Genomic DNA, 24,534 nt, shown 5'->3' with positions numbered 1-24,534 from the left:
AATATTATTTCGTTGTGTGGGTTTGTCCTGAGTATATTTGCATGCATAATGATAGAAGAATAAATGTTTTTTTTTTATTCATTTACCCACCAGTGCGTCAATCTACCTTGACCTTGATTGAAAATGATCAAACAGTTGAGAAGATGAACAGCATTACCATTCAGTTCCAAACCAAGCAATTTAAAACTGTTAGGGTTTAAATTGAGGTTGGGTTGGTTTATTTCTATAATGACAATTCTTCATTCTCAACTCTTTTAATGAAAATTAAAAGTGAATCAGAGTTGATTTGAAATTTGAAAACCACAGCCGCTTGAGCGGGGGCTGTTATTGAATTATCACTCTTTATCTGACACCAATATTGTTCTTAAGTTTACCACCTGTCCTCTGGTTTCCACAAGAACAGCAGCTGGAGCAGCTGTAAATGTTAAAAAGAAGAAAAACTGCCCCCATTTTCCTGCTGGAATCTTAATTCGGGTGAATATTTTCCACATTAGTGAGAGGCAGAGGCAACAGTTGATGACTTTTACAGACAACTTGTGTATGAGAAGCCAATATAAACTTTCTGAAAAGTGGAATACATTTTTGTTGAGAGCTGCACCCCCCCAGTTCAACGCTTGAGTTGAATATTCAGTCTGCACATCAAATGTGACATTCTGGTTATCAGATTAGATGATTTGAATGCTTTTGTTCGTAACTCTGGAACGGGTGGGTGACGGCAAACTGTTAAGTGTTTTAAAGAAAAAACTAAAGTAGAGGAGCATTCGATAGAGCGCATACCTCCATGTGTTGAATAAATTACATTTCATACAAATCTAAACACTATTTTTTGATTTTGTCTGTATTTGTGCACAAATTATGAAATATTATGTCGCAGTACAACAGAAAATTATAGTAGGGGGGGGGGGGGGCAAAGCAGCCATAACTCATATCATGGACAAGCAAAATGGTTGAGTTCAATAAAATGAATTAAATATAATATCAGTTTATATTTGATGACCAGGTTTAAAGTCTGTCCGTTTTTTCTGATGTTTTCGAGACATGAAGACATTGCATGCAAATAGGCTATATGATCTGAGGGTGATGCTAGAGGGATGTTCAGAGGGCCATAAAAAGCATCAGGGTTCATCTTTTGAGAAGGCTCAGACAAGGCTTACAGCATAATCAATCATAATCACACATTGACACTTCAAATCAAATTCTGGAGGTACATTCAACAATTTAAATTCAATAATCTTTAATTGTGACCCGAGTGGGTCTTAATATTTGATGGTACAATCAAGAACCATGAACCACTACCCAAACATCAGAGGTCACAAAGGTCACAGCTGCAACCCACTAAACGGGCAAACTGTTAAGTGTTTTAAAGAAAAAACTAAAGCAGAGGAGCATTCGATACAGCGCATACCTCCATGTGTTGAATAAATTACATTTCATACAAATCTAAACACTATTTTTTGATTTTGTCTGTATTTGTGCACAAATGATGAAATATTATGTCGCAGCACACCACAACTTCCCACTAATCCTGTTGGCTTCTCCTCTTCAACTGACCCACTTTTGCATTGATTTATTGATTAAGATGCCCGTCACAGTCCAATAACGATAGTTATTCTCGTTCCAGTCCTGAGACAAGCCTGGAACAAGAATATGGTTTTCTTTTCCTGTGACAAGAGGAGCCTCATCAAGGGATGAACCACTTCAGCACCATGCACTAGAAAAAGTGGTTTTCCCTCTGTTTGTATTTCTTGACTGAAAATTGAGAATTGCCATTCACTGCTTTTGCTGTGATGCCCCTAAGAAGTTCTGGTGTGACAATTACCCTCAGAAGACACATAATTACAAAGACGACCTGTGAGCAATGTAAAAGTCACATGATATACCAGTACATACACAGCCCGGAGGCTGGGGGGGGGGGGGGCTTTCCAGCTTCAAATGGAAAGAACATTGTTCCATAACAAACCTGCTAATAGACTGACCACCACAGACGCACTGTGCTAAACAGAGAAGATATTCAGTCTGCAGTACATGCGGGCATCGCTATTATCTGCCCATGACATTAAAGGGAGGGAGCCACCTCAAACACGTCTGCTTCATTCAGCCCAAGAGATAAAAAACCAATCAACATCTTCAGGTGGTCCAGTAAGACCAGACCCCAAAATAGTATTGCTTAGATACAGAATGTAAACTGAATATTCCCTTTTATTTAGTTCTGCTGGTCTCTATATGAACTCCTGAAGGGAATATCTGGCCCCTCAGCTGCTACATGTGCCACTGTATCAAACAGCTGCTTGTTAAATTGTATTGCTCTACTGCTTTGGAGCTGTGCTGCAGGTTTCATGGTGAACCAGCGTGCTGTTGCTACAGACAGGAAGAAGCAATGGGCGTGACGGCCATTTATGTAAAGTAACTGGTGCACAGTCCGTACGAAACAATGGGCAACTGTCCCCAAACAGAACAGTCGGAGAATAATTTTCAATTTTGCAATCGCAAATAAAATGCAGTGAAAATGGGTGCACTTGTGACCTAACGACAACAACAACAACAATGCTACTACGACTACTACTAATAATAATATAATCTAGGTTGGGTGGATACAGATTCTATGTACAGTATGTAACCATGACAACCCCACATGTAGCTCATCAGTTCTGATGGCACTCTGTATCCACATTCAGAATGAATGCATGTCATTCTTTCATGTAACCTTCCATTCTCTTTCCAGCTCTTCCCAGATCACACGCATGCTGAACACAGACCACAGACTGTATGCTCGACATTACTCTTAGCTCATACATGAATACTAAGAGATGCCATCCATCATGCTGTAGACGTTGGAGCCATGAACAACCACAAAAGGCTTTAAGGATTGCCATTTCAAAAACAGATAATTATAAAGATAAAAGAAAGACAGACTCATTTCTTGTTGCAGAAAGTATTACAATTTTGCTCTGCTTTATTTTAATTCTTATGAATTAAAGAATATGAATGAAAAAGACATGAATGAAAGGGCCAAATGAGACTGGACCTAAGGAGACTGGGCTCAATGAGACTGGACCTACTGAGACTGGACCCAATGAGACTGGACCTAATGAAACTGGACCCAATGAGACTGGACCTAATGAGACTGGACCTAATGAGACTGGACCTAATGAGCCCGGGCCTAATGAGACTGGACTCAAGTATCTTCTTGTAAAAGACAGGAAAGCTATGCATCGTTACATCATAGAAAAGACCAAATGAAAAAAGAAATGTCTGTAGAGGATGTAGGGAGACACGTGACACAGTGAGCACTTGAGAAGAGCTCATGTCGCTCCATGCCTGACAAAACCTTTCCCTAATTGTTTATTGATCCAGCCTCTTCCACAATGGCAGTCGATGTGAAGAGTGAACCCACATCATCTTACTCTTTTCCTTGTACTCACAGCCACCCTCAGCTCCCTGGTGGGACATTAATGACCAGAAGCTCAGATAAATTGTCAAGTGCACCAAAGTGGAAGAAGACCACCTGGACTTACACGTGCATCATGTTACCTTGAGTTCACACTCTGAATAACAGCAGTGTGTGTGTGTGTAGATTTGCTGTAAGACTCCCTTCTTGATCACTGCCTGTTTACTTTTGATTTAGACATTGATTCCATCAGTACTTATTCTGGGATAAAGCACATCTCAGTATAATAATTTCAGACCGGGTGAATTAACTCTTATCTAACCAGAAAGATTACTCATGAACTGCTTTGGAATCTGGCTGGTAGTCCGGCCCTGACCTCTTCTTGGATAGATGTGCGGATGTCCTCGGTTGTTAGTTTTCCTCTCAAAAATCAGTTTCATTTCAGGGAGTTTTAATCTGCGTCTTCTCAGGCATGACACTGATTAACTAAATGTTGGGTTTGGGTTCAGTCACATTTAATATCATATTTAATTAGTGCAAATGTGAATGTTATGCATGTTCAATCTAACCACGTGCTGGTGTTGGTTCATGTAATAAATGAAAGCTTTCTACAGGTTCTACTCGACCACAGGGAGGTGAAAGAAAACTTGCAAGATCGCCCTATTGATACGCTCAATGCAGTTAGCTCTCATCTTAAACGCCTTAATTATTTAATGTATCGGTTCAAAATACCTGCCCAGCTGAAGCCAAAAATGAAAAGCAAAGTCTGCATTCCAGTGCATAGCTTCTTAATCGTCTTCCACGGCTCCGCTAACGTTTGACAAAATGCATCTTTTGTGTGTCTCACTGACAAAGATGACCATTGAGGGAACCGCAGTGTGGCTCAGTGAGATAAGTAGGAGAGAAGCTGTGGATTCCATGTCATATAACTGCTGCCGCTTTCTACTCTGTAGTCAAAGACAGTGCTATCATCAGTCCACTTAACGTTTCAAACCCTTGAGTGCACTAAAAGCATTCTCCATCGATACCTCACTGTACACTGAGACGTATACTCAGGGGAATGTGAGGCTTAATAATTTTTTTATAACTGTAGGTCAAACCTGTTCTCTTGTGTAAAATGTAATCTAACACGCTTGTTTATCCTCGTTTCTCTCAAAGCGCTGCAAAAGGCATAAAATCAAATCAGTGGGCCCGATTGATCAGCCAGGAGGAGGCACAAATATCCAAACACTGGTCTCAGATTTATTACCTGAGGTTCGGCAAAGACAAAAAATGAGAATGAAAATTCATTCTGGTCAGAAATCATGGTTCAAACACATATTTACAACAGCAATAGAGCTTTCAGTTACTTCTCGTAAGTGCTGCTGAACTCTGTCATTGCATGATGTCAAAGAAAAAGATAAGTTTATGTAGGATTTGTTTTAAATGTCATTCGCACACTAGAAACAAGCAAACATGGTGTGAAAGACGTCCTTGAATTTTTTTTGTAATATTCCTTCTTCTTAGAATATTAACGGGATTATTTGTGTAGGAATCTCACTTGCCAAAGCACGTACTCACCAGAGGGGCCGCTCTTACACTTCTGTAAATTGCACTTCTGGGTGGTCTCAGGCTGCAGCTTGTGGTCACATTGTGCCTGGTCCACGGCCTCATCTGTCTCAGCCTTTGTGTTAACACATTTGATGAGTCGATGCTGCACTCCGCCACCGCACGGAGCTGAACACTGCAGAGGTTCGAAAAGCATTCAAAGGTTTTTGCAATGTGAATGCGTCCTCCTCGCTGTTTTCCCACCCAATGGTCTTAGATATGGAAGGGACAGTCCAGGGAGCTCAACATGTTCATCATCCAGTCTGACTTCATGCACATTACAAATTACTGTTCTGATTGTTGGCTATGGAAATACTGCATCTTTTTCCCACGATTTTGACAAGGGATTACAAGCGACAGGAGGAACGCCTGACAGCAGTGTTGAATAAAATCAGGTAATCCATGAAGGGATTCAGCAGCGTTATATTGCTGGTCCCCTTGATCACAACGACACAATCAGCGTGATGTGTCCCATGGATCACATTAAAGGGTAGTGACTAGACTGTTTATATTGTAGTTCAGAAAGTAACAGCTGGATCAATGCCACAGAATATTAATGGATTAGTTATAAGCCTTTGTTTAAAAATGTATAATAAAATATGATGTTTAAATCAGCGAGGAATTAATCAAACTAGCCCATGAATTTTTCACTATAATGAATCATTCCCTTAGGTTTATCTGTGTGTGTGTATGTGTGTGTGTTTGTGTGCGCGCGCACTGTACCTGTCCCCAAGATCCAGTAAGCCACTGCGCACAAGACTGACTATTACACGATTGGATGTTTGCGGGTTGAAGCTCCTTGTTGCATCGGTCTTCCTCTGGACAAGCAACTATGCGTTGTTGCTTTCCTCCTCCACACACCTCAGAGCACTGGAAAACACGCACACGCACACGCACACGCACACGCACACGCACACGCACACGCGCACGCGCACGCGCGCACACACACACACACACACACACACACACACACACACACACACCTATCATCTATGCATCTGTTTTACCTCTTCTCTACACCTACCGCTGTTATTTGGTGTAGACAGAGTAGCAGCAAAGGAACATTGAACTATTGATGCATCTCCCAGCGGGGAACTGTAAATTTACTTTATGCAAATAAAAACAGAACGAGCTTTTTAAAATGGCTGAATGAACCTTGAATTTCCCTCCCCCGATATATTTTATGTGTTGAATCGATTTGAAAGCTGCTCCTTTGTCAAGGAATTCAACAACTTACAGAAAACTTCTCAACCTTCTTCTACAATGCCAAATACGTATGTTTTGTGTTTTCATTTCCAAAACAACTTTTAAGTGAAATATTGATCATCTGGTCTCTCAGAAAGTCCCACCTACCCGAAGGCATTTAGAACACAAATAAAATTAGAAAGAAAAACAACAACAAGATAATTGAAACGGAGACCAAGCAATTGTAAAAATCTGTTTACAATTCTCATTACTCATTACTCACCTGACCCCAGGACGAGGCGTACCAGTCGAGACATGGCTGAAGGTTACATGGCATTAGGATCGGTGGCCTGGAGGACATGGCCCGGCAGTGGAAAGGTCGCAGGAGTCTTTGGTCTCGCATATCAAAACACTGGACCCCTCGAGATTTAATACCGCCATCACAGCTCTTGGAGCACTGGCCAAAAAAAATCAAATGTGAGTATGATTGTGCTATAGGAGCGACCATTCATACAAAGCAGTGGGGGGGGGGGGGGGGAACAAACAGCAGCCCAGTTTATATGATTAAATATATTACATTTTCATAGGCTAATAATCATTTTATTTAATGGGACATATTTGAGGATCATCAAATCCAATTCATCCTGAGGGTCTGGATCAAATATCGGGGTCGGATATCCAAAAGTGAACCACGCCGGATGGAGATCAGGTCAGTGGACTGCCAATGTAAGTAAAATTTAGATTCGTTTTTGTGTAACAATATCTGTTCTATATGATATTCCATTTGAGAGTTGATTTCTGTCATGCTGACTTGCTCCTACTCATTTTTTCCTGCTCACCTGTTTCTGTTTCTGCCTCTCCACCATCTCACCCGTGCCAGATTATCCCTTCCACCTTCTTCATGCCTGTGATGCTTCCAGCTTGATTTAGTATTTGCATTCATGTGGCGGCGTATTTTTTGTCCTAATTTTCGAGTTTTGACTCCAACCAGTCTCAGCTAGTCTTCTTGATCTTCTTGCTGCTAGTTATATTTTTGGCTGCGATTTTTTTTTTACTGTTTTCAGGAAGCCAGCCAGTCCCTTGCCTTCTTTTTTGATTCCTGAGTATCAGGATTCCTGATTCCTGAGTTATTCCCTGCTTTTGCATCTACATTTTGGGGTTCCACCTGTTAGCCTACGACCTGACAGATTTCAGCCCTTATATAAATATAAATACGGTACTACTATCAGTGCATGGGCTATTTTTCAGAATGAAGCGCGATAGAAAAAGTTAAATGAAATGAAAATAAATGACCACATTATCTGCTGATTTTAGTGTGAAATGGTGTCACCTTATTCCATTCCTCAACCTTCCATGTAGAGCAGGGGCGCAGGTAACATCGCTGGGCTGGTGCCGGCCTCTTGGCTGGGTCACAGTCAGAATCGGAGCCAGTACTGCACGCCAAAGCCCTCCAGATAGCTCCCAGACCACAAGTGGTGGAGCACTGGCCGACAAATGTAATTAACACATGAAAAACACGACTTAAAATTGGCAATCTGAGGACTGGATTAGGAATTTCACTGATAACCTTACATATCATGCACAATTCAGGGATTTCTTCATGTGCAAGATGGTCACGCTGAAATTCAGTAGCTTTAAATGAAATGGTGTTCCCATAAAACTCAGTTAAAACTAGAAGTGTCTGCATGATAAAAGCAGACAGCCCCATAAATAATGGCACACAGTTTCTCCTGCAGCTTAACTGTAACACCAGAATGGCTGGGTTCACGTGGACTCACAGAGCTCCAGTTGCCGGTGACCCAGTGGGCTGCGGTAGGGAGGAGTGTGGAGGCTAAAGTATTAACAGATGTTGGTCGCAGTAAAGGAGGACGGCTTGGAAAAAGGGGCGCAGCAGGTGTTGGTGATTCCATGTGTAGTCCAGACGGTGTGCTTTGCTCAGGTCCTCTGCTTTCGGGGAGCTGGTGTGAAGGGTTGGGATCTCCGTCTCTACTGGTCGTCACCATCTCGGGAATGTCTTCCTCGCTGTAGTCAAAAGCAGCTGAAGAGAATGATGGCGTGCGGGATGTGGAATCTGTTCCAGGCCTCTGGCTGAAAGCTGGTTCTGTGGGCTTATATTTCGCTGTCGCTGGCAGGAAGTCAGCTGGGGGAGGCAGCGTGTCTGCTTTCAGGGATGTGGGAGGTGTGATGTCTTTTCCAGTTACAGATATGGAGTCATCAGAGGTCGCTCGGTTTCCTGAGTTTATGAGAACGGGAGCGGGGAGAGAAGTGGCTTTCTCAGAGGCAGGAAGTGAAGTCGCACCGAGGTCAGGGTCAGAATCCCATAAATACTGACGAGTGGCAGAAACTGCATCAAAATCCGTCTGATTGGAGTCAACGTGCTCCAATGTGAAAGCAGTTTGGAATATCTCTGACTGACTGGTCGCGTGAGGTGTTCCTGAAGCATCGTTGTCGAGTTGGACCTCAGACTGAATCACCGTTTCTGCTGTGGGTTCTCGACCTTCTACATCCTCTTGGTCTGCAGACATGTCTAAACCTGTGCTTTTATCACTGGCGCTGTGATCCTGTTCCGGTGTCTCCCGAGCACCCGGCGTAGTGACAGCTGCATTAGTGAAGGTCCGGTACTCGGGAGCGGGGGCAGCACGTACGGAAGTCGCAATAAGGTTTTCCTCCTCAGTGAAACTGTCATCGCTATTTTCAGCCTCTTCCCCATATTTCGCATCCTGCGTGGGTTCCTCTGTAGAGAATGCCGGAATAGGCATTGTGGTAACGCCATCAGGCCTCCACACGCTATTGTTCGCTTTCTGCGAGGTTTCTGAACGCTGAGCTGTCGACAATGGCGGCGAGCGAGTGGTAAACACAGGAAGAAGAGCCTCTTCAGACAGAAAGTCGCGTGAATACTCCCGATTAGTTTGCACAGACTCCTTTGTCGTTGCATTTCCGTTGTCCCGAATTGGCTGTTCCGTCATCTCCGTGTACGCGTCTTCCTCCGCACTGCTTCCTGGCTTGGACTCCTGCGAAGCATCGATTCCGTGACTCTCCCCCGGATCATCGAAGTCGTCCGACAAGTCTTCGTGGAAGTTGATGAAATTATAGTCGTAATAAAAATCGTCAACTTGAACCGGAGATCGATCGACATTTTCAATGATGTTGTGGTAGTGGAAATCTCCCTCGACGACGTTGTGGAGGTTGTTGTGATTCCTTGGCTGGGCTCTGGTTGGGCCGTACTTAGGTGGAGGTTTGACTTCAGGTATGGAGTTTATTTCGTTGAGCACCTCTTTGCTCGACCAGCCGCTTCCAGACCAGTCGACAGCAAAATTATCCACCACTTGCGGGCAGTCCTGGATGAAGCAGACGCTAACAGCAAGGGGCCTCTTTTGGGGGTCGCAGTCGATGCCTGTGTTTCTGGAGCAGGTTACGTTACGGTGCCGGACTCCATTTCCACAAGTCAGCGAACACTGCACAAGGAAAGACACACAACCGTCATCGCAGAGGTTAAAACGATAATAATAAATGCATTTTAATAACTAATTTAACAGCCTAAGGTCATTGTGCACGTCAGTTATATCAGCTGCAATGAAAAAGCCTGAACTTGTCAGAGCCAATAGCGTATGTCCAGGACATGCTCCTAATAAAAATGCTAACATTTCGACCTTTAAGCATGTTGTACAGTGTTTTCCTTGATTTAAGATTTGAGCAAATTAGCATGCTAACAATTGCTCACTAGCTTTCAACAGCTGGGGCTGATAGGAATGTGATAAGGTTTGCTGACATTTGGCCATAGATTGACTGTAAGTCAAAAATAAAATAATGCATTCGACAAAGGTTGTACAAGAACATGTCGACGAAATGTCATCGCAATCCCTCCAATATCAGTTTAATTTAATTTCTTTCTAAAACACAAATGTCAGCCAAATGATGCCAGGGGAAATGTCAGAGGATATCTAATTGGCTCCGTTCTATTCGGATCACAAATATCAATGAAATTGATTGGCAAAACATCCAGAAATTAGTGAGAGTTGAGACAAGGTGGTGGAAGAATGACATGCAAGGCTTAAATTACTGAGGTAATTTAACGGGAGAAAAGTACATGAATTAAGCTTTGTTGTGAGGCAACTTCTTTTATTTACTTCTAAGGACGTCAGATGGTGCTTTCTTATCTGTAGTCATTGTCCCGGTTACAAATCTGAAGGTTTGCAATGACATATTGTCCATCATAAATATACTAATGTGAGTCTCTGTGTGAAGCACTTCAGGTTATGTATTCAGGAGATGTCCAAGAAGTATGCTGCAAAATGAAGAAATGCATCACTCAAGAGCCCCGACGGCGTTCTCTGTGATTCCTGCATATACCATAATATTATATTTTAGAGATGGAACATTTTAGAAAAGTAGTTGTAAGAGTATCTGATGAGGAAAGAAATTAGCATTTTTGAATTGAAACCTCACCTTAGACCAGCTGCTCACGGTCCAGTCAGCAGGACAGGGGATGTGCGTGTTGCAGGAGGATAGTGACTCGGGTTTGGGCACGTGTTCACACTCACTGGGCTGCAGGGCTTTTTGTTCCTCAACATCTACTGCCTGGATGCAAAGCACCGTCCGTTTAGCCTGGCCCAAACTTCCACAGCTTGACGAGCATTTCTGCCACTCTCCGGCCCACCATCTAAGAGATACGAATGCTTGAAATGTGAAGGCCCACTTGAGAAAAAAGAAGACGTTATTTTCTACCTGTACAAACAGAGAGTTTGTACAGGTATGTATTCCACAGAGCAAGGTTGCTGTGGAATACATAGGTTCTGGTTCATGTTTATTTATTTTTTATTGTCTGTAAAATCACTTTGTGAATTTTATTTCTAAAAAAAGTGCTATATAAATAAAAATAACGCCTATTTTTCAAATTGTGAGATTTTTGCCTGTCAAAACAGATGGCAGGAGCTAAACTACACTGCTGTTTGATGCCCCATGGTCTTAAATCGCTGAGCTATGACCTTTTTGGGTTTCAATATAGAATAAACTGCTAAAAACTGTTTTCCAAATGACATCCTCAACCTCGGATACTAACCTGCTTGACTTGAGATAAAAATCCTTAAGATTTTTCAAAAATAACAAATTATCATCATATTGAATATAATTATATTAAATATTAAAATAAAAGTGCACAATGAGTGAGTGAAACAGCGTGATGCGAGATTATGTTGACAAGAACAAGGGACAGGGGACATGTGGTGCTGGGTAGGTGTGATTACTTTATGTACTACCTGACCTCTAACTAGTATCCTGAATATAAAACTCTTAATAAAGTGTCACTCACAGCTTGAGGCGGGCCCCTGCTTCTCCATGCACTCACTGTCCCTCTACATCCCCTGTCTTCTAGATCCTCCTCCTGCAATCAGCTCATTCCGCACACCTGTGCTCCCAGGCTCACCTGCAGCTAATCTGTCATCAGTCCTGACTCTACACACACTCAGCTCAAAAACGGCTCAAAAACATCCGGTAGCCAACGTTGACTAAATAATGGCCTGATAACAATAAATGGCCTATAGTACTGAGTGCAAATGGATACGTATATTTTTTTTCCCTCTCTGCGCAGCAATGACAAGCCCTTCCTCTTTCAAACGTTGTGAAAATCAGAACAGTACTGCTCAAAGTTAACAGGAATCAAGCGTTCACTCAGAATGAGCTCTACAGAGCACCTGTTTCTACTGGCACTCCACTTGTTGGTCATTATTGAGAAGCTCTGTTCTCCATAGCCAGTGGATGCTGGGATGCTCACGATGTGGCTGATGATAACAGCGTATTAGAATCGTTTGATCCAATGCTAATTATTGTAAAAAATACACTCATATTAATGATCATCTACAAAGGACACAAGCTCATGTCATACGGAAAGCTCCTTTTATTGCTCACTCGACAATAAATTCAAAAGCAAACTCGAGTCTTGTATAAACGACAAAGACATATTTCTGAATTCATTTACATTTACTTTCTACATGAACTATAGTACGTTTGCACAAGGACCGGGGCTTGCTCTTTGAGGGGTTGCCTAGCATCTCTGAGTGATTGTATCTGAGTACTGCTGCAGTTGTTCTCTGATAACTGGGAGGGAAACTCACATGGCTGGACACGGGTCCTTGTTACAGCTGGTTTGGTTGTCAGCAGGTCGAGTTGAGGGGTCGCACATGTGCCCCTCCATGATTCCAGTTGTCTTTTCCACACAGTGAACAATCTGCCGCTGAACACCTACAACGCCAGTGGCAGCGGAGAAATGCTCGTGACTAAAACAAAGAAATGACCGCTGCAGAATCTGTGCATAAATTAGAGGAACATCCGGTTGGCTGTTAGTATTGACGGATTAATAGTAGATGGTTGTGAATCAGGTTATAGAACCAAGAGCTTCACACAAACATGGCTGTGAAACCAGGTGGATGTGTTTATTGTCGAGCTTTATCATGCCACTATTACAGTTTTTTTTTTTCTTCAATTGGTTGGGCTCATTTATTGAAACTGAAATTACATTCTCAAAACTCTAAGATCATTTGGCAAAACAGTCTTACAGTTCACCAAAACACACCATAGCTCACTTGCAAAAGCTTATTTCCTTCCCAAAACTGTTCACTCGGGTTTCAAAACTAAATCCATTTTCCATATAAACAGTCATTGCCACCAAAATTGAAAGATTCTTAATTGCTTCGGCTCATTTCTTAAAACGGACCAGATGTTCTCGACACTTTGGTACTTTTGCCAAAATGACCTGGATGGTTCACCGCACAGCACAGCTCACCTACAAAAGCTTGTATCTCTCCCAAAACAAGTCACTCATTTGTTAAAGCTCAAATCTATTCTCACGAGGTGCATCATTTGTTTAAAATGTGGTTGCTTGGTTTGCGGGTGGTGCAATGTGGCACGGGTTGTGGAGTTGTTTCGTTTGCTCATTATTGCCATTGCCTGAAATAAATAAATGAAATGTGATGAAATATAAATAGTCAATGCTAACAAAATGCATAATCTCTTTGGCATTGTCAGCACTGCGAGTCAAAATGTTCAGATGGTTTATCTCTATGGCAGATGTCCATTGAAATATCCCTCACATCCACCTCTAAGTCTTAAGCCAGTCCTTCATTCACAGTAGTTACTGTGTGTGTGTGTGTCTTTTTTTTTGTCGAGCTAATTGTCTAGCCTCCAAGCTTTGACATGACACATTGTACTCATGCGGCGTGGTGGCGCAGTAATTAGCGCTGTTCACAGCAAGACGGTAGCGGGCTCGATTCTTCTCTGTTCTCCTCGTGTCTGCGTGGGTTCTCCAGTTTCCTACCACCTCCTTTAAAGTAACTTCCATACATCACATTGTGTAATATAAACATATAAATAAACGTATAAATAACAAAAGGACAATTACATGTAGCTTACGACACTGTAAATGAAGTTTGAATTGAACAACTAACACTACCAAGCGCCCCCCCTGGCCGTCCTCCAGCCACATCAAAGCGCATAGAGCGATTCATGCTTCTGCAATATGTTGTTGATTCATTCTGGTACGGTAATTGATCAGACTATTGTGCATGTGATGATGCAATCAAAAGATGCTGACATGTTTAGGAAAGGACAACCATTCGACCTGAGAAATCAAACAATCAGTGTCGATCAACGAGATCCATTCACTTGGCTATTGTGCTAATTATGCAGGCTACCTGTAAGAAATTAGTTTGCAAAGATGCGCCGAGACATTGAGATTTACTATTTGACGAAATGAAAGAGAAATTCAATTCTGTTGTGGACAATTGGCAAATTGTTCGGATAATGTAATAAATGAGCCAAGCCAATTGAGAAAAACTGTAAATATGTTCTCTTCAATATTAACGGCGAGAAAGAGGAAGCTATCTCAACATATTTGACAGTGTTCATGTTGCATGTTTCCGTTTTAGTTCTTCAAACACAGCCAAAGGAAGAATAAAGTCGTTGAGTTATTGCATGATTCTGTTCAGCTTTTAGCATAAACACCATTTTAATATACAGCACAAAGAAGACGCACGGTAACTCAATGACAGCCTCATTTATCAAGTTCCCGCTTTCATACCTATTTAAAACCATCTTGTACTGAGGCACAGATTACCCAGGTTTCACACAGCATGACACAAAGGTGCGCCAGGATATCCTGAGGCTGTGACACATTTCTCGACGCCTCTTTCTGTAATAACTCTCACACTCCTGAGGCGAGTTCCAACTCATCATCACCCCTCCCTGCCCCCCCCCCCCCCCCATAATGAATATCTGACGGATCATTCCTCCTTGAAAGCATCTCTATAAGGAGATAGCAGCTACTCTTGCCAGCCACATGCAGAGAAATGGATTGTATGATAGTCACCGGGACAAATGTCCGCTGAGCTTGCACACAATGGACAAATGCATTCTGAATGAGTCACATTTTGCACGTGGACCAAAAGCAAGCATTGTATTTTTCAGAGAATACTTTACCTTCAATTATGTTTTTTTTTATGGCCTTGGAAAGAAAAATCCTAAATTTTAAATCAGTGAGCCTTTTTAAAGAATGCCCTGCTCACACCTACTATTACTTAATATGACTTCTGAAGTCTAAGAATTCCAGATGAGTCAAGGTTTCATCTCTTCTTTAACGTGTTTCTCTTACCCGTTCCACAGGTAACACTGCATTCAGTCCAGGAACCGTATTTCCAGAAGAAACCTGAGCCATGGACATCGTTGTCCTCTGAAACATCTTGGCTGATGGTGTACTCGTACCGCACTCCTGGATTGGTCTCCTGAAAAAGCAGCTGTAACACACAACGCAATCATATTATAAACTCTAAAATAAGAGACAGCTTACAAAATTCTTCAAGGAAACTGGACCCTAGACCAGCTTCTTTCATGCGCTTCAGCAGGGTCATTGGCCACCACCACCAATGTCCAAACTCAGAGAGTGGATATAGGGATAAACAGTATATCTTGCTGCTGCATTGGATAAGTCTCCTCCAAGAGTCTAAGACTTTTCTGACAGAATAATGACCTTACCTGGATCCACAGTGGTTCCATGGTGGGACCAGGGGACGTCAGGTTCTCCAGGTGTCCTGTCCTCTCGTAGGTGAACACCGTCCCGGCTGCCTTGTACTCTCCGTTCCACTGGATCGTCCAGCCACCATTCAGAAAATATTTGTTGGGGTTGTCACTTCGTAGTGCCAAGAAATTGCCAGCTTCAGCCACTTCCTCAATGCGGATGTCCCAGGCTCCCGCTGGGATCAGTCCGATGTCCACGTATCCTAAAGGAAAGGTTTTGCCAGTGACAAATATTCACAGGGAATTAGTACACAGTGAATGAATATTGGAGATGGAGGAAGGGTTTTTTGGCTTATGAAGCTTGACCAAATGTGCTTCAATTATTAAAACCATAACTTATAACTAAATGTATCTTATAACAGCTTCCAACTATAGAATGGTGTGTCCTGCATATATAAATAAAAGGATTTAACTTACGGTAAACTAAATTAAACTAAGTAGAGTGCTGGCCTTTCGATTGTGCTCTCCATTTGTCTGTACTAAACTTTGGATCATAATAGACTTTCATCCTCCTCATCTTAAGAAAGTTTACCTACTCGTCAACAAGAGCTATGATACTCCAGAACAGTATGCCAAAGCTGAAGAAGAAATGCTCTCCAAATTTAGACAAACACACAAGAAAGCTTGGCTTGTATATACAGAAACGAGAGTTGACTCAAAGGGCAGAAAGGAAAATCTGCAAGTTAACTAAATCCTCGGAATCTAAGCCACACCTTATTCCCAGCACTACATTTAGCCGTAAATCAAAGAACATCAAGGACATAATTTTGAATCACTGTTATAGCCCTGAAAATGATCCATCCCTTCAAGACGATCTTAATGGTAACTTCTAAAAGAGGGAGAAACATAAGTGACAGAGTTGTAAGACCATGTCAGCACCCAAAATCACAATCTATCCAAGGCAACTTCTGTGTGGCTCCTGCATTAACTGCCAATCCACTAAAGTATTATATAATCACTGAAGTAATGGAAATATAATCACCATTAAGGACCTCAATACTTGCCGAGCAATAAGTGTTGTATACATGATTCAGTGTCCGTGTGCCAAAAAGATATAGGGGCCCCATCCCGTGTCCTAAACGATGGAATCGGTAAACATAGGGTGAGCATGGCACAAGATAAGACATGGCTAAAGAGGTGGTAATGTCCCCCTCCTGGGGATAATAACAGACACATGTTGGATCTTGCAAAACAAAAGCTTATTTCCAGAGGGCTTGAATGAGGATTTAGTGTTTTAGACACATCTCATGAATCTATGTTTTTAATGTATTTCTCTAATGTTTTTGTTCATTTTAATTTATACATCGTATCTTGTCCCTCCTCCTGCTGCGTTTTTAACTTTACCCTATTGTACACAGTTTTCAACCAAATGGTGAACTGGAATCTTTCCAGATTTGTCAAGGAACACATCTTGAGACCCAACTTAGTTGCTCCATAATTGCACTTGACCAGACTAATTGTGATGCTACCCATGTCCCTCAGCTTAGGGGACATGTCAACATGGGATGGTAATTGGTTCAAAACCATGTGACCTCTTTCCCAGATCTACCGTGTGGGTGCATCACTGGTTAATGTGTGCAAAAATGTACATGGCTATATGTATTTAATATTTTTTGGCTTTTTAATTTGTTTAGATTAAATACAGCCCTGCGATGGACTGGCGGCTTGTCCAGGGTGTACCCCGCCTCTCGCCCATTGACTGCTGGGATTGGCTCCAGCTTGGCCCGCGACCCGATGACGGAATAAGCGGTTGGACAATGAATGAATGAATTAGATTTCATACACACCGTTTATAAAATAATTTTTTTACGACTCATTTATAAAGACCCTGATGAAGGCCAAAATGCAGCTGCCTATAAGTAAAGGTGTTGCTGGAGTATTCCCCTCTTGAGACGCTTCTGCCCTTATTGTGGATGATTTATGTACGAAGGACTTTCAACGGAAACAAGCCCGCAAGGGCTTTTTTGAAATGCTCCTCTTAGACCGGATGTTTGACGTTATTTGTACTGTAATACATGCTACTGTGTGACTGTACTTGTACTCTAACATTCTATCTAATAAATATATTCATCATCATCATCCCTCTCCATGCACTCAGGTAAGGAGCTGAAGTTGTGCCAGAAGCCCACACTTGATTGCAGCTTAATTAAATTCAACCATCATCTTATGACGGACACATTTTCCTGCGGTGGCACGTCATGGTATCTTTTGGGCAAAAAAAAAATTCTTTCTGGAACTAAAGTGCCTTGAAACATACCAAGTCCTTCACTCTCCTCAAATGTTCTCCTCACAGTCGCACAGGTGGAGCCATCGCCGTTACAAACGCCACAGCGATCCTCCACAGCGCTGGACTCGATCACATAGTCACAGCCTACCTTCTGTAACACATATAAAGCAGCAAACATTTGATGATGCACCATCTAGAATTGACCCGACGACGACCAACAGAACTAAATAACACGCCCTAACCGGACAAATATTCTGACACATAACGCTTTAGTTCTACCTTAAAATTACATCACTTTAGAAACAGAGAAATCATTTTGAAATCCTTGATTTCATACGAGTGCAAAAAAAACCCCAATCATGATTCAACCTTTAATGTTTCATTGAAATCCTTCAAATTATAACGTCCAGAGAGAAAACGGTGCGCAGAAAAATGTCACTGAATGTCAAGGAATCGGAGCCTGGAATCTGATCGTGGTTCCCTCTGCGTCCCCACAGTGTCTGTATCAGCTGCTGACATTTTGGCCCAGGGTGATAAGCAAGGGCAGAGCGACAACAGCAACAATGCTTGCATCTGCCGCAGAGCTCATTTTCATTCACCGTGACAAATGTACAATACTCGTCTGGAGCAACAACAAAGTGGGGGTCATCTAAACGTTCTGCACGATTGAGAGAGCTGGGACTGCTTGAAACAGAGACGCGAGATAAAAGCAGGTATGACGTCGGTACCTTGCAGATCCCATTGATGCACATGTTTCTGCTTTTGTTGCCTTCGTAGCACGGCGTCCCGTCAATGACGGCGTCCCGCATCTTTTCAGAGAAATGCTCCTTCAGCGGTCGGCAGTGCAGCTCGCAAGGGCTGACTGGAAGCGGTTAGAGAGAGATCCAACAACAACAGGTCAAACACACAACTTTTACAAACGTTAAGCGCGCTCACCTCTGTTGACGACCGTTTCCCACTTGTACAACTTGCCCTTGTATGGCATGGTGTTGAAGTGCCTACACTGACTGTCTCTGAAGGTAGGCAGCTCAGAGGGACATGGCGTGCTGCTACAGACCTGGTACCGCCGCCGTTCTCCCAGACAGTACTTCCCTCGGTACTTTGGACTGTAGCAAACAGTTAAATGAAGTATTTTTGATAATTATTAATGACATTAAAAAAAAAAGTTGTAGCCTGGAATGATAATTTTTTTTTTTTTTTTAAATGCTCGAAACATTTTTGTTTAGATGTGATGAGTCTAGATTAGAATATCGAATTTTCACTTTCTAAATGGCTGAAAAACAAAATTGGCCATATTATTCTAATAGACATGCATCTGTATAGAGTCTTTGTTGTGCCTGTTAGAGGAGTCTTTCAGGGACCAGTGTCTCACACGGGGAGACGCTGTGGACACTTGTACTATTTCCCTGGTGTCGTGCATGAACTTGAAGATGTTGTCCTGATGCAGCCCAGACTATGAAACTGTTTCCAGCTCTAACTGCAACCGTTTTGACTGCAAGGGTCACAAAATGCTTCTTCTCAGCCTTCATTTTCCCCAGCTACCTACATTCAAATGTGATATGTTGTTTTTCAACAATATATAATAACAAGAAAACTTCCAAATATATTAAAGTATTTTCTTATGTGAAATGTTAAACATACACTGGGTTGTCACACTCTCTGTGGGCACTTTGGGCTCCGGCTCCACACGTCCTGGAACAGGCCGACCACTCGCTCCACGACGCCCAGCCGCCGTCCACGCCCTCCGGCTGATGTCCCACAGGGACACACTCTCCACTGAAACACCACTGGTAAAAACATGATTCAATTAAACCATACTGTGATGTTGATCATTTTGACTTGAAAGAATGTGGAGGAAGCTGCTGCTTTACATAGCTGGGATTCACCCGGTTAAATCGGCCACATCGCCTTTCAATGACTGGATGAATGATTAAGTTAAAATACAGAATATCCTTTATATGTAGGAATATACTTTCAACTGGGGTTCTGCATCCTGCTTCTGATGGCATTGCTATTCTCATCGTAACTCACACCTTTTATCATTCCTGTCATGTATTGGAAGACTCACCTTATCCTCGCCGCACCTGGTCCCGTCCACGGCCCCGTCCAGCTTTGAGTGGCAGGTCTTTCCCATCGTGCACCACAGAGTGCTGCATACGTTCTGAGACAGAGGCGCGACACGACCGGAGCAATCAGTAGCAGATCAAGTAGCAGGTTACGCCGTTAATGTTAATGAATGAGCCCGGAAAAGTTGGTCTTGCTTTGTGTTACACAGACTATCTTTGGCCGGTAAGTACTCACTTTTATCATGTTCTTTATACATCAGCAGATAAAGATCTGTGTGAAATCTGGACTCAAGCTGCAGTTCAACATTCTGAATAAGGATCTTTCTCATTGAGTTAAACTGATTAAATGCTGCTTAGCTTAGTTTAATTAACTTGGCTTTAAGTTAAATATTCAGAAATATTTATGAATAAATATTCATGATTAATTTCATAAATACTCTTATGTACAAAAGTACACATTCCGAACAGATTACTACTACTACTACTACTATACTACTGTACTTTCGGATTGTCCCGTGAGGGGTCCCCACAGCAACTCAATGTTCTCCACTTCACCCTGTCCTTTGCATCGTCCTCCCACTCTCATGTCCTCCCTCACTACGTCCATGTCTCTTCTCCTGGGTCGAGCTCTAGCCCTGTTCCCTGGTAGTTCCATCCTCAGCATCCTTCTATTGATATAGTCCCTGTCTCTCCTCTAGACATGTCCAAACCATCGAAGGAATATTGATTTGCATATTCAGAATTGAACATACAAATCAACATTCCGAACAGATTATGCTTTCAAAAAAAGGTGAATATGACAGGACTGAAAGTCCGTGAGGACACTAAATAAATACTATTATCTACCATATACACACTCAGGATTTGTTAAAAGAAATCTAAAAATATATATGATCTGACGCCTTACTGGTTCTTCAACTAAACATAGCAGCACATTTAGCTTTGAACATACGAGCATTCTGTGAAGCGTCCTCTTGCATGATTGTTTTAAACTGTATGCTGCAACACTAAGCTTGCTGGTGGCCCTCATAGCATCACCACAGCACACACAACAGCAGCACAAAGTGATTGATTGCGTAATTCCAAATAACAATGACTGAAAAGAAGATGATGTTTATTTCCTACAGTGGTAAGAATCTGAGCATGCAACGAGTGCAGTCGTCAAAAGGTCACCGCTTCCTGGATGAATGGTGCGATTGTAGAAGCTCATTCTTACTGCTGCTGTCATCTGTGACAAATATGTATGTGGGGACATTTTGCATTTCATATTGTTGAGTTGCTATTGCAACTTTCAAATATGCAATAGCAATGAAAGAACTATGATCAATATTTAGCTTTGTTCAAAAGTGATAACCTGCAGCTGATAATGAAGAGTTGGAAAAACACACTATGCTTATTTTTTATTAGCCTCCAAGAGAACTGGAAAGATCTCAGTGAATGGCCTTCACACTCCAAAGAACACTTCTTAAAATAATTCCTCCGCGTCGAACTCACAAGCTGGATCTGATTCTCCTTGGCGTTTCAACCGGCTTTCTAAGCCACCCCCCAGTCGGGAGATTTATTGAAACCTGACATCGTTCTCTCGCCAGCTCTCATGAAGAAGTAGAGAAATCAGTAGAGGAACTCTCCCAAATCCAAAAACTGGCTGGTCGTCAAATGATTGATGTGATCCTTCTATCTGAGTACAACATTAATCAGATGTGTGGCTGTATACAGTTTGAAAACACTACAGGCCTCCTCAGTTCACACATCTGGAAGGCTAAACCGGATTATACAGTTTGACTGTTGGCACACTCAAATTGTTAAATCCGATTCCAAAAGAGACTGTAAAACATAAATGAACCCAAATGTGTTTTTTGTACATGAAACAATACAAATACAACATATTTTTAACAGTCAGGGTTGCAGGATAAAACAGCTATACACTAATGAAATGGAACAGTGAATAAGAATTGCATAAGAAGAATTACTTTCACAGAATTTTATTAAGAGTAATTTTTTTCTTTGCTGGCTGAAGTCAAATTTTAAATTGAAACCAAATACTTTACTGTAAGCTTGTGATAACATTTTAATTTAAGTACTTTACTGGGAAGGGTACAGTTAAAAACATTTTATGTGCGTGTCAAAAGTTTCAATGTCCTTGTGGAATTCCCATTAAAATGTCAATAACTTGTCAGTCACCATGAGCTGAAAGTAAAAACACAGAAACAAGTCAAGCATCTCACTGCCAAAGTACAAATGAAGACTGCCTGGACAGAACGTCTTATAGGTTTGTTGGCCCTAATCATCAGAGCACTGGAGAACAAATGTGTAATAGCAGTTTTCTGATGTATTAAAGATCCCATATTATAAACATTTTTCCACAAGTTAATGCAGTTCCCAGACACCAAATATGAAAAATCTGTGACAGTCTTTGGTCAAAATAGCGAACAGATGCTGCAGGACAACGTCCCCTCTTTTCTGTCTCAAACAGCTCGGTCAGAAAAGCCTCTGAAAACTAAACTAAATTCATTGCGTGCACTCGCGCAGCTGCTTGCACGCGCGTGCATGCATGTGCACGTTTTCGTACTGTGTCGTCACAGTTAGAGTTCTTCCAGAAGCACTTCTGTAATTGATTACAGAACTACACAAACTACGAAGGATTGACTGGATGGTTTATTTAGCTGTTTTTGGGTTGATAATGACCCATATGCACCATAATAGCATAGAAAGTTCATAATATGGGACCTTTAATACCACGTATGTACAAAGAGATAGAAGAGGAGATGATTGTCAGACCCTAAACATGTTCAAATAATGATCCAATATGGCTTCAAAGCGATTCTGTTGATTAATCATCAAACTTAGTTGCCGTTCATGCACCAACAAAATGACCTTATTTACCTGCAAAACAGTTGAAATCACTATTCTTTGCATTGTATCTATGGAAGAGATGCAATGCAAAGAATATCCAGAGGCTGTTTCTGCTTTTATATTGGGTTAAAATGGTTGAGTGGATTGAAAACTTACAAGGTTAGAAGCCAAGTACTTAAAAGTTGGTAAGTTCAACTCCTCGCAGTTTATCATCTGACAAACTGCTCAAACAGAAAGTTGAAATAAATTAGGTGTTTTTGTCTGTCTAGGTTCTCATCCAGGTCGAGGTAAATCAAGAAAGAAAAAAAAGAATCAACCAGACTCCCTTAACGCTGGTTGACGTTTCACCTCTACATCCAAGAGGCTTCTTCACTTTCGCAACCGAAGAAGCCTCCTCAAATGAGGAGTCACAGGTGAAGGAGGTGAACAGAGTGGGCGAGGGAGAAGAAATCGTAGCAGATGGATCAGCTACAGCAGGACACGTATTAGTACTGTTAATTCATGCCAATGCCTGCAAGCTAGTCTTACAGGATTTTTGCCATCAAAATGTTTGAACCTTTTGAACAAATTAACATGCAAACATTACATGACTCCTTGAAGCGTCAACCATGCTATTAAAAAGAAGCATTCACCACGCATTCACTAAATTTGCCAAGTTTCCAATTTATGTCTTTCTATTTTGGGAGAATCTTATAAACCCTGCATGTGTTTTATGAAATTGCCCTAAAGAAACATTATGCCGCTCGAAGGAAGATGCACGTGTGTGTGTGTGGCCTCTGTGCACACCCGTTGTTGTATATCTGATCCTAGCCTTCGCACACAGCAGTGTAACAAATACACAACAGAAATGAAAGTCTGAAGGTGATGATCTATATAAAAAAAATCCTCAAAACATTTGTCAGCAGACATTACTAAGCAGAGAGCTGGTCCAGTGAGGCAGATTTGGGTTTCACTAATCATCTGCGTTTTGTCTCCCTCCCAATTTCCCAACCCGGTTGTTTTAATGGCCTCATTTCACACACTACCCCAAACACGGTAGTTGAGTAACACAGAGTAAAGAAAATAATGCCACTGTGCTTGTATAAAGGCTATTGATGCTTTCTGTAGCAGATCTGCTTGTGGAATAGGACATTTTCTATCTGAGAATTTATAATTCGTCTCATAATAGGATAAATATTACATCGCACATCAGAAAGGTCAGCCAACATGGGTGACCGGAAATTGCATAATCTTATTTTGCTCAAGGATGAATAGCAATAATTAAATCTACACATACAAGAAAGAAAATGAATTAAAAATACATATGTGTAAGATATAACAATCAATAACTAATGACGTTGATGGGAATGCAACGGTAGTCCCAGCCTGGATGTAATACTTGTGCGACGGATGGTCACATGTTTAGGTGCAAAAGGCCATGAAAGCTGAACCTTTGTTGTGATTGTTGATCGTACACAGAGGATTATAATTGAGCAGGAAATTGTTGCAATTCAAGATGAACAATTAACAGCTTATCACATAAATAGGCATACTGAAAAACAATTCTGTCTCGTAGGCAGACTGAAGAATCAACTTATAAAGACTACACATGAAATTAATTAACTGAGCTGGATCAGCCAAATGTGTGTCCTCGCATCCTTCATGATATTATGGAGAGCTCGGTAATTTCTGCAGGCTTCTGAAATACTTGATTGACTTACGGCTGATTAAAATTAAGCATGAATAAACATGAATAACATTAATACACATGAACCGCGACCAGCAAGCTGCTTTCCTGTGGGCGCCAGAGGGCATGTTTTTCCTCATTTTGACTGCTTGAAGTTGATTTTCTGTCTCAATACTTTTGAGACAGAAAATTTTGATAAATACTACATTTATCAAGATTGATAAGAGATTTTAGCATATAAATCGCAAATACACTCATCTAAGTCACCTTCGTGAGCTAGGAACAACAAGCTACACAGTGTCTTCACAATTAAATGCCATTTTCAATGACAACAAACACATTCGGCAATGGTGCTAGAAAGCCGATAAAGAGGATGAATAATGGGAAGGCAGTTGGCCTGGATGAAATAACCCATGGAGGTATTGAAGTGTCTAGGAGAGGTAGCTGTAGCGTTTCTAACCGGATTGTTCAATACAATCCTAGAGGGAAAGAAAATGCC

At 41.6% G+C, this 24,534-nt stretch overlaps 1 protein-coding gene across 1 annotated transcript in view; it reads right to left on the bottom strand.

Annotated features, from left to right (window-relative positions):
• The window catches only part of LOC137896237 (A disintegrin and metalloproteinase with thrombospondin motifs 7), a 43,835-nt gene that overhangs the window by 455 nt on the left and 18,846 nt on the right, over positions 1-24,534 (bottom strand). Inside the window, exons 10-23 of the mRNA XM_068741771.1 lie at positions 19,519-19,611; positions 19,092-19,237; positions 18,387-18,556; positions 18,179-18,312; positions 17,481-17,601; positions 15,182-15,426; positions 14,802-14,943; positions 12,271-12,397; positions 10,607-10,820; positions 7,939-9,615; positions 7,491-7,643; positions 6,444-6,617; positions 5,699-5,845; positions 4,949-5,111 (exon numbers count right to left, since the gene is read on the bottom strand). Of these exons, the coding sequence (XP_068597872.1) occupies positions 4,949-5,111; positions 5,699-5,845; positions 6,444-6,617; positions 7,491-7,643; positions 7,939-9,615; positions 10,607-10,820; positions 12,271-12,397; positions 14,802-14,943; positions 15,182-15,426; positions 17,481-17,601; positions 18,179-18,312; positions 18,387-18,556; positions 19,092-19,237; positions 19,519-19,611 (3,706 nt within the window). The remainder of the gene's footprint in view (positions 1-4,948; positions 5,112-5,698; positions 5,846-6,443; positions 6,618-7,490; positions 7,644-7,938; positions 9,616-10,606; positions 10,821-12,270; positions 12,398-14,801; positions 14,944-15,181; positions 15,427-17,480; positions 17,602-18,178; positions 18,313-18,386; positions 18,557-19,091; positions 19,238-19,518; positions 19,612-24,534) is intronic.

The sequence above is a fragment of the Brachionichthys hirsutus genome, chromosome 1 (genome assembly GCF_040956055.1).
Source record: "Brachionichthys hirsutus isolate HB-005 chromosome 1, CSIRO-AGI_Bhir_v1, whole genome shotgun sequence".
Classification (NCBI taxonomy): Eukaryota; Metazoa; Chordata; class Actinopteri; order Lophiiformes; family Brachionichthyidae; genus Brachionichthys; species Brachionichthys hirsutus.
The sequence above is the reverse complement of the archived record's forward strand: the minus strand, read 5'-3'. Positions and strand labels throughout refer to the sequence as shown.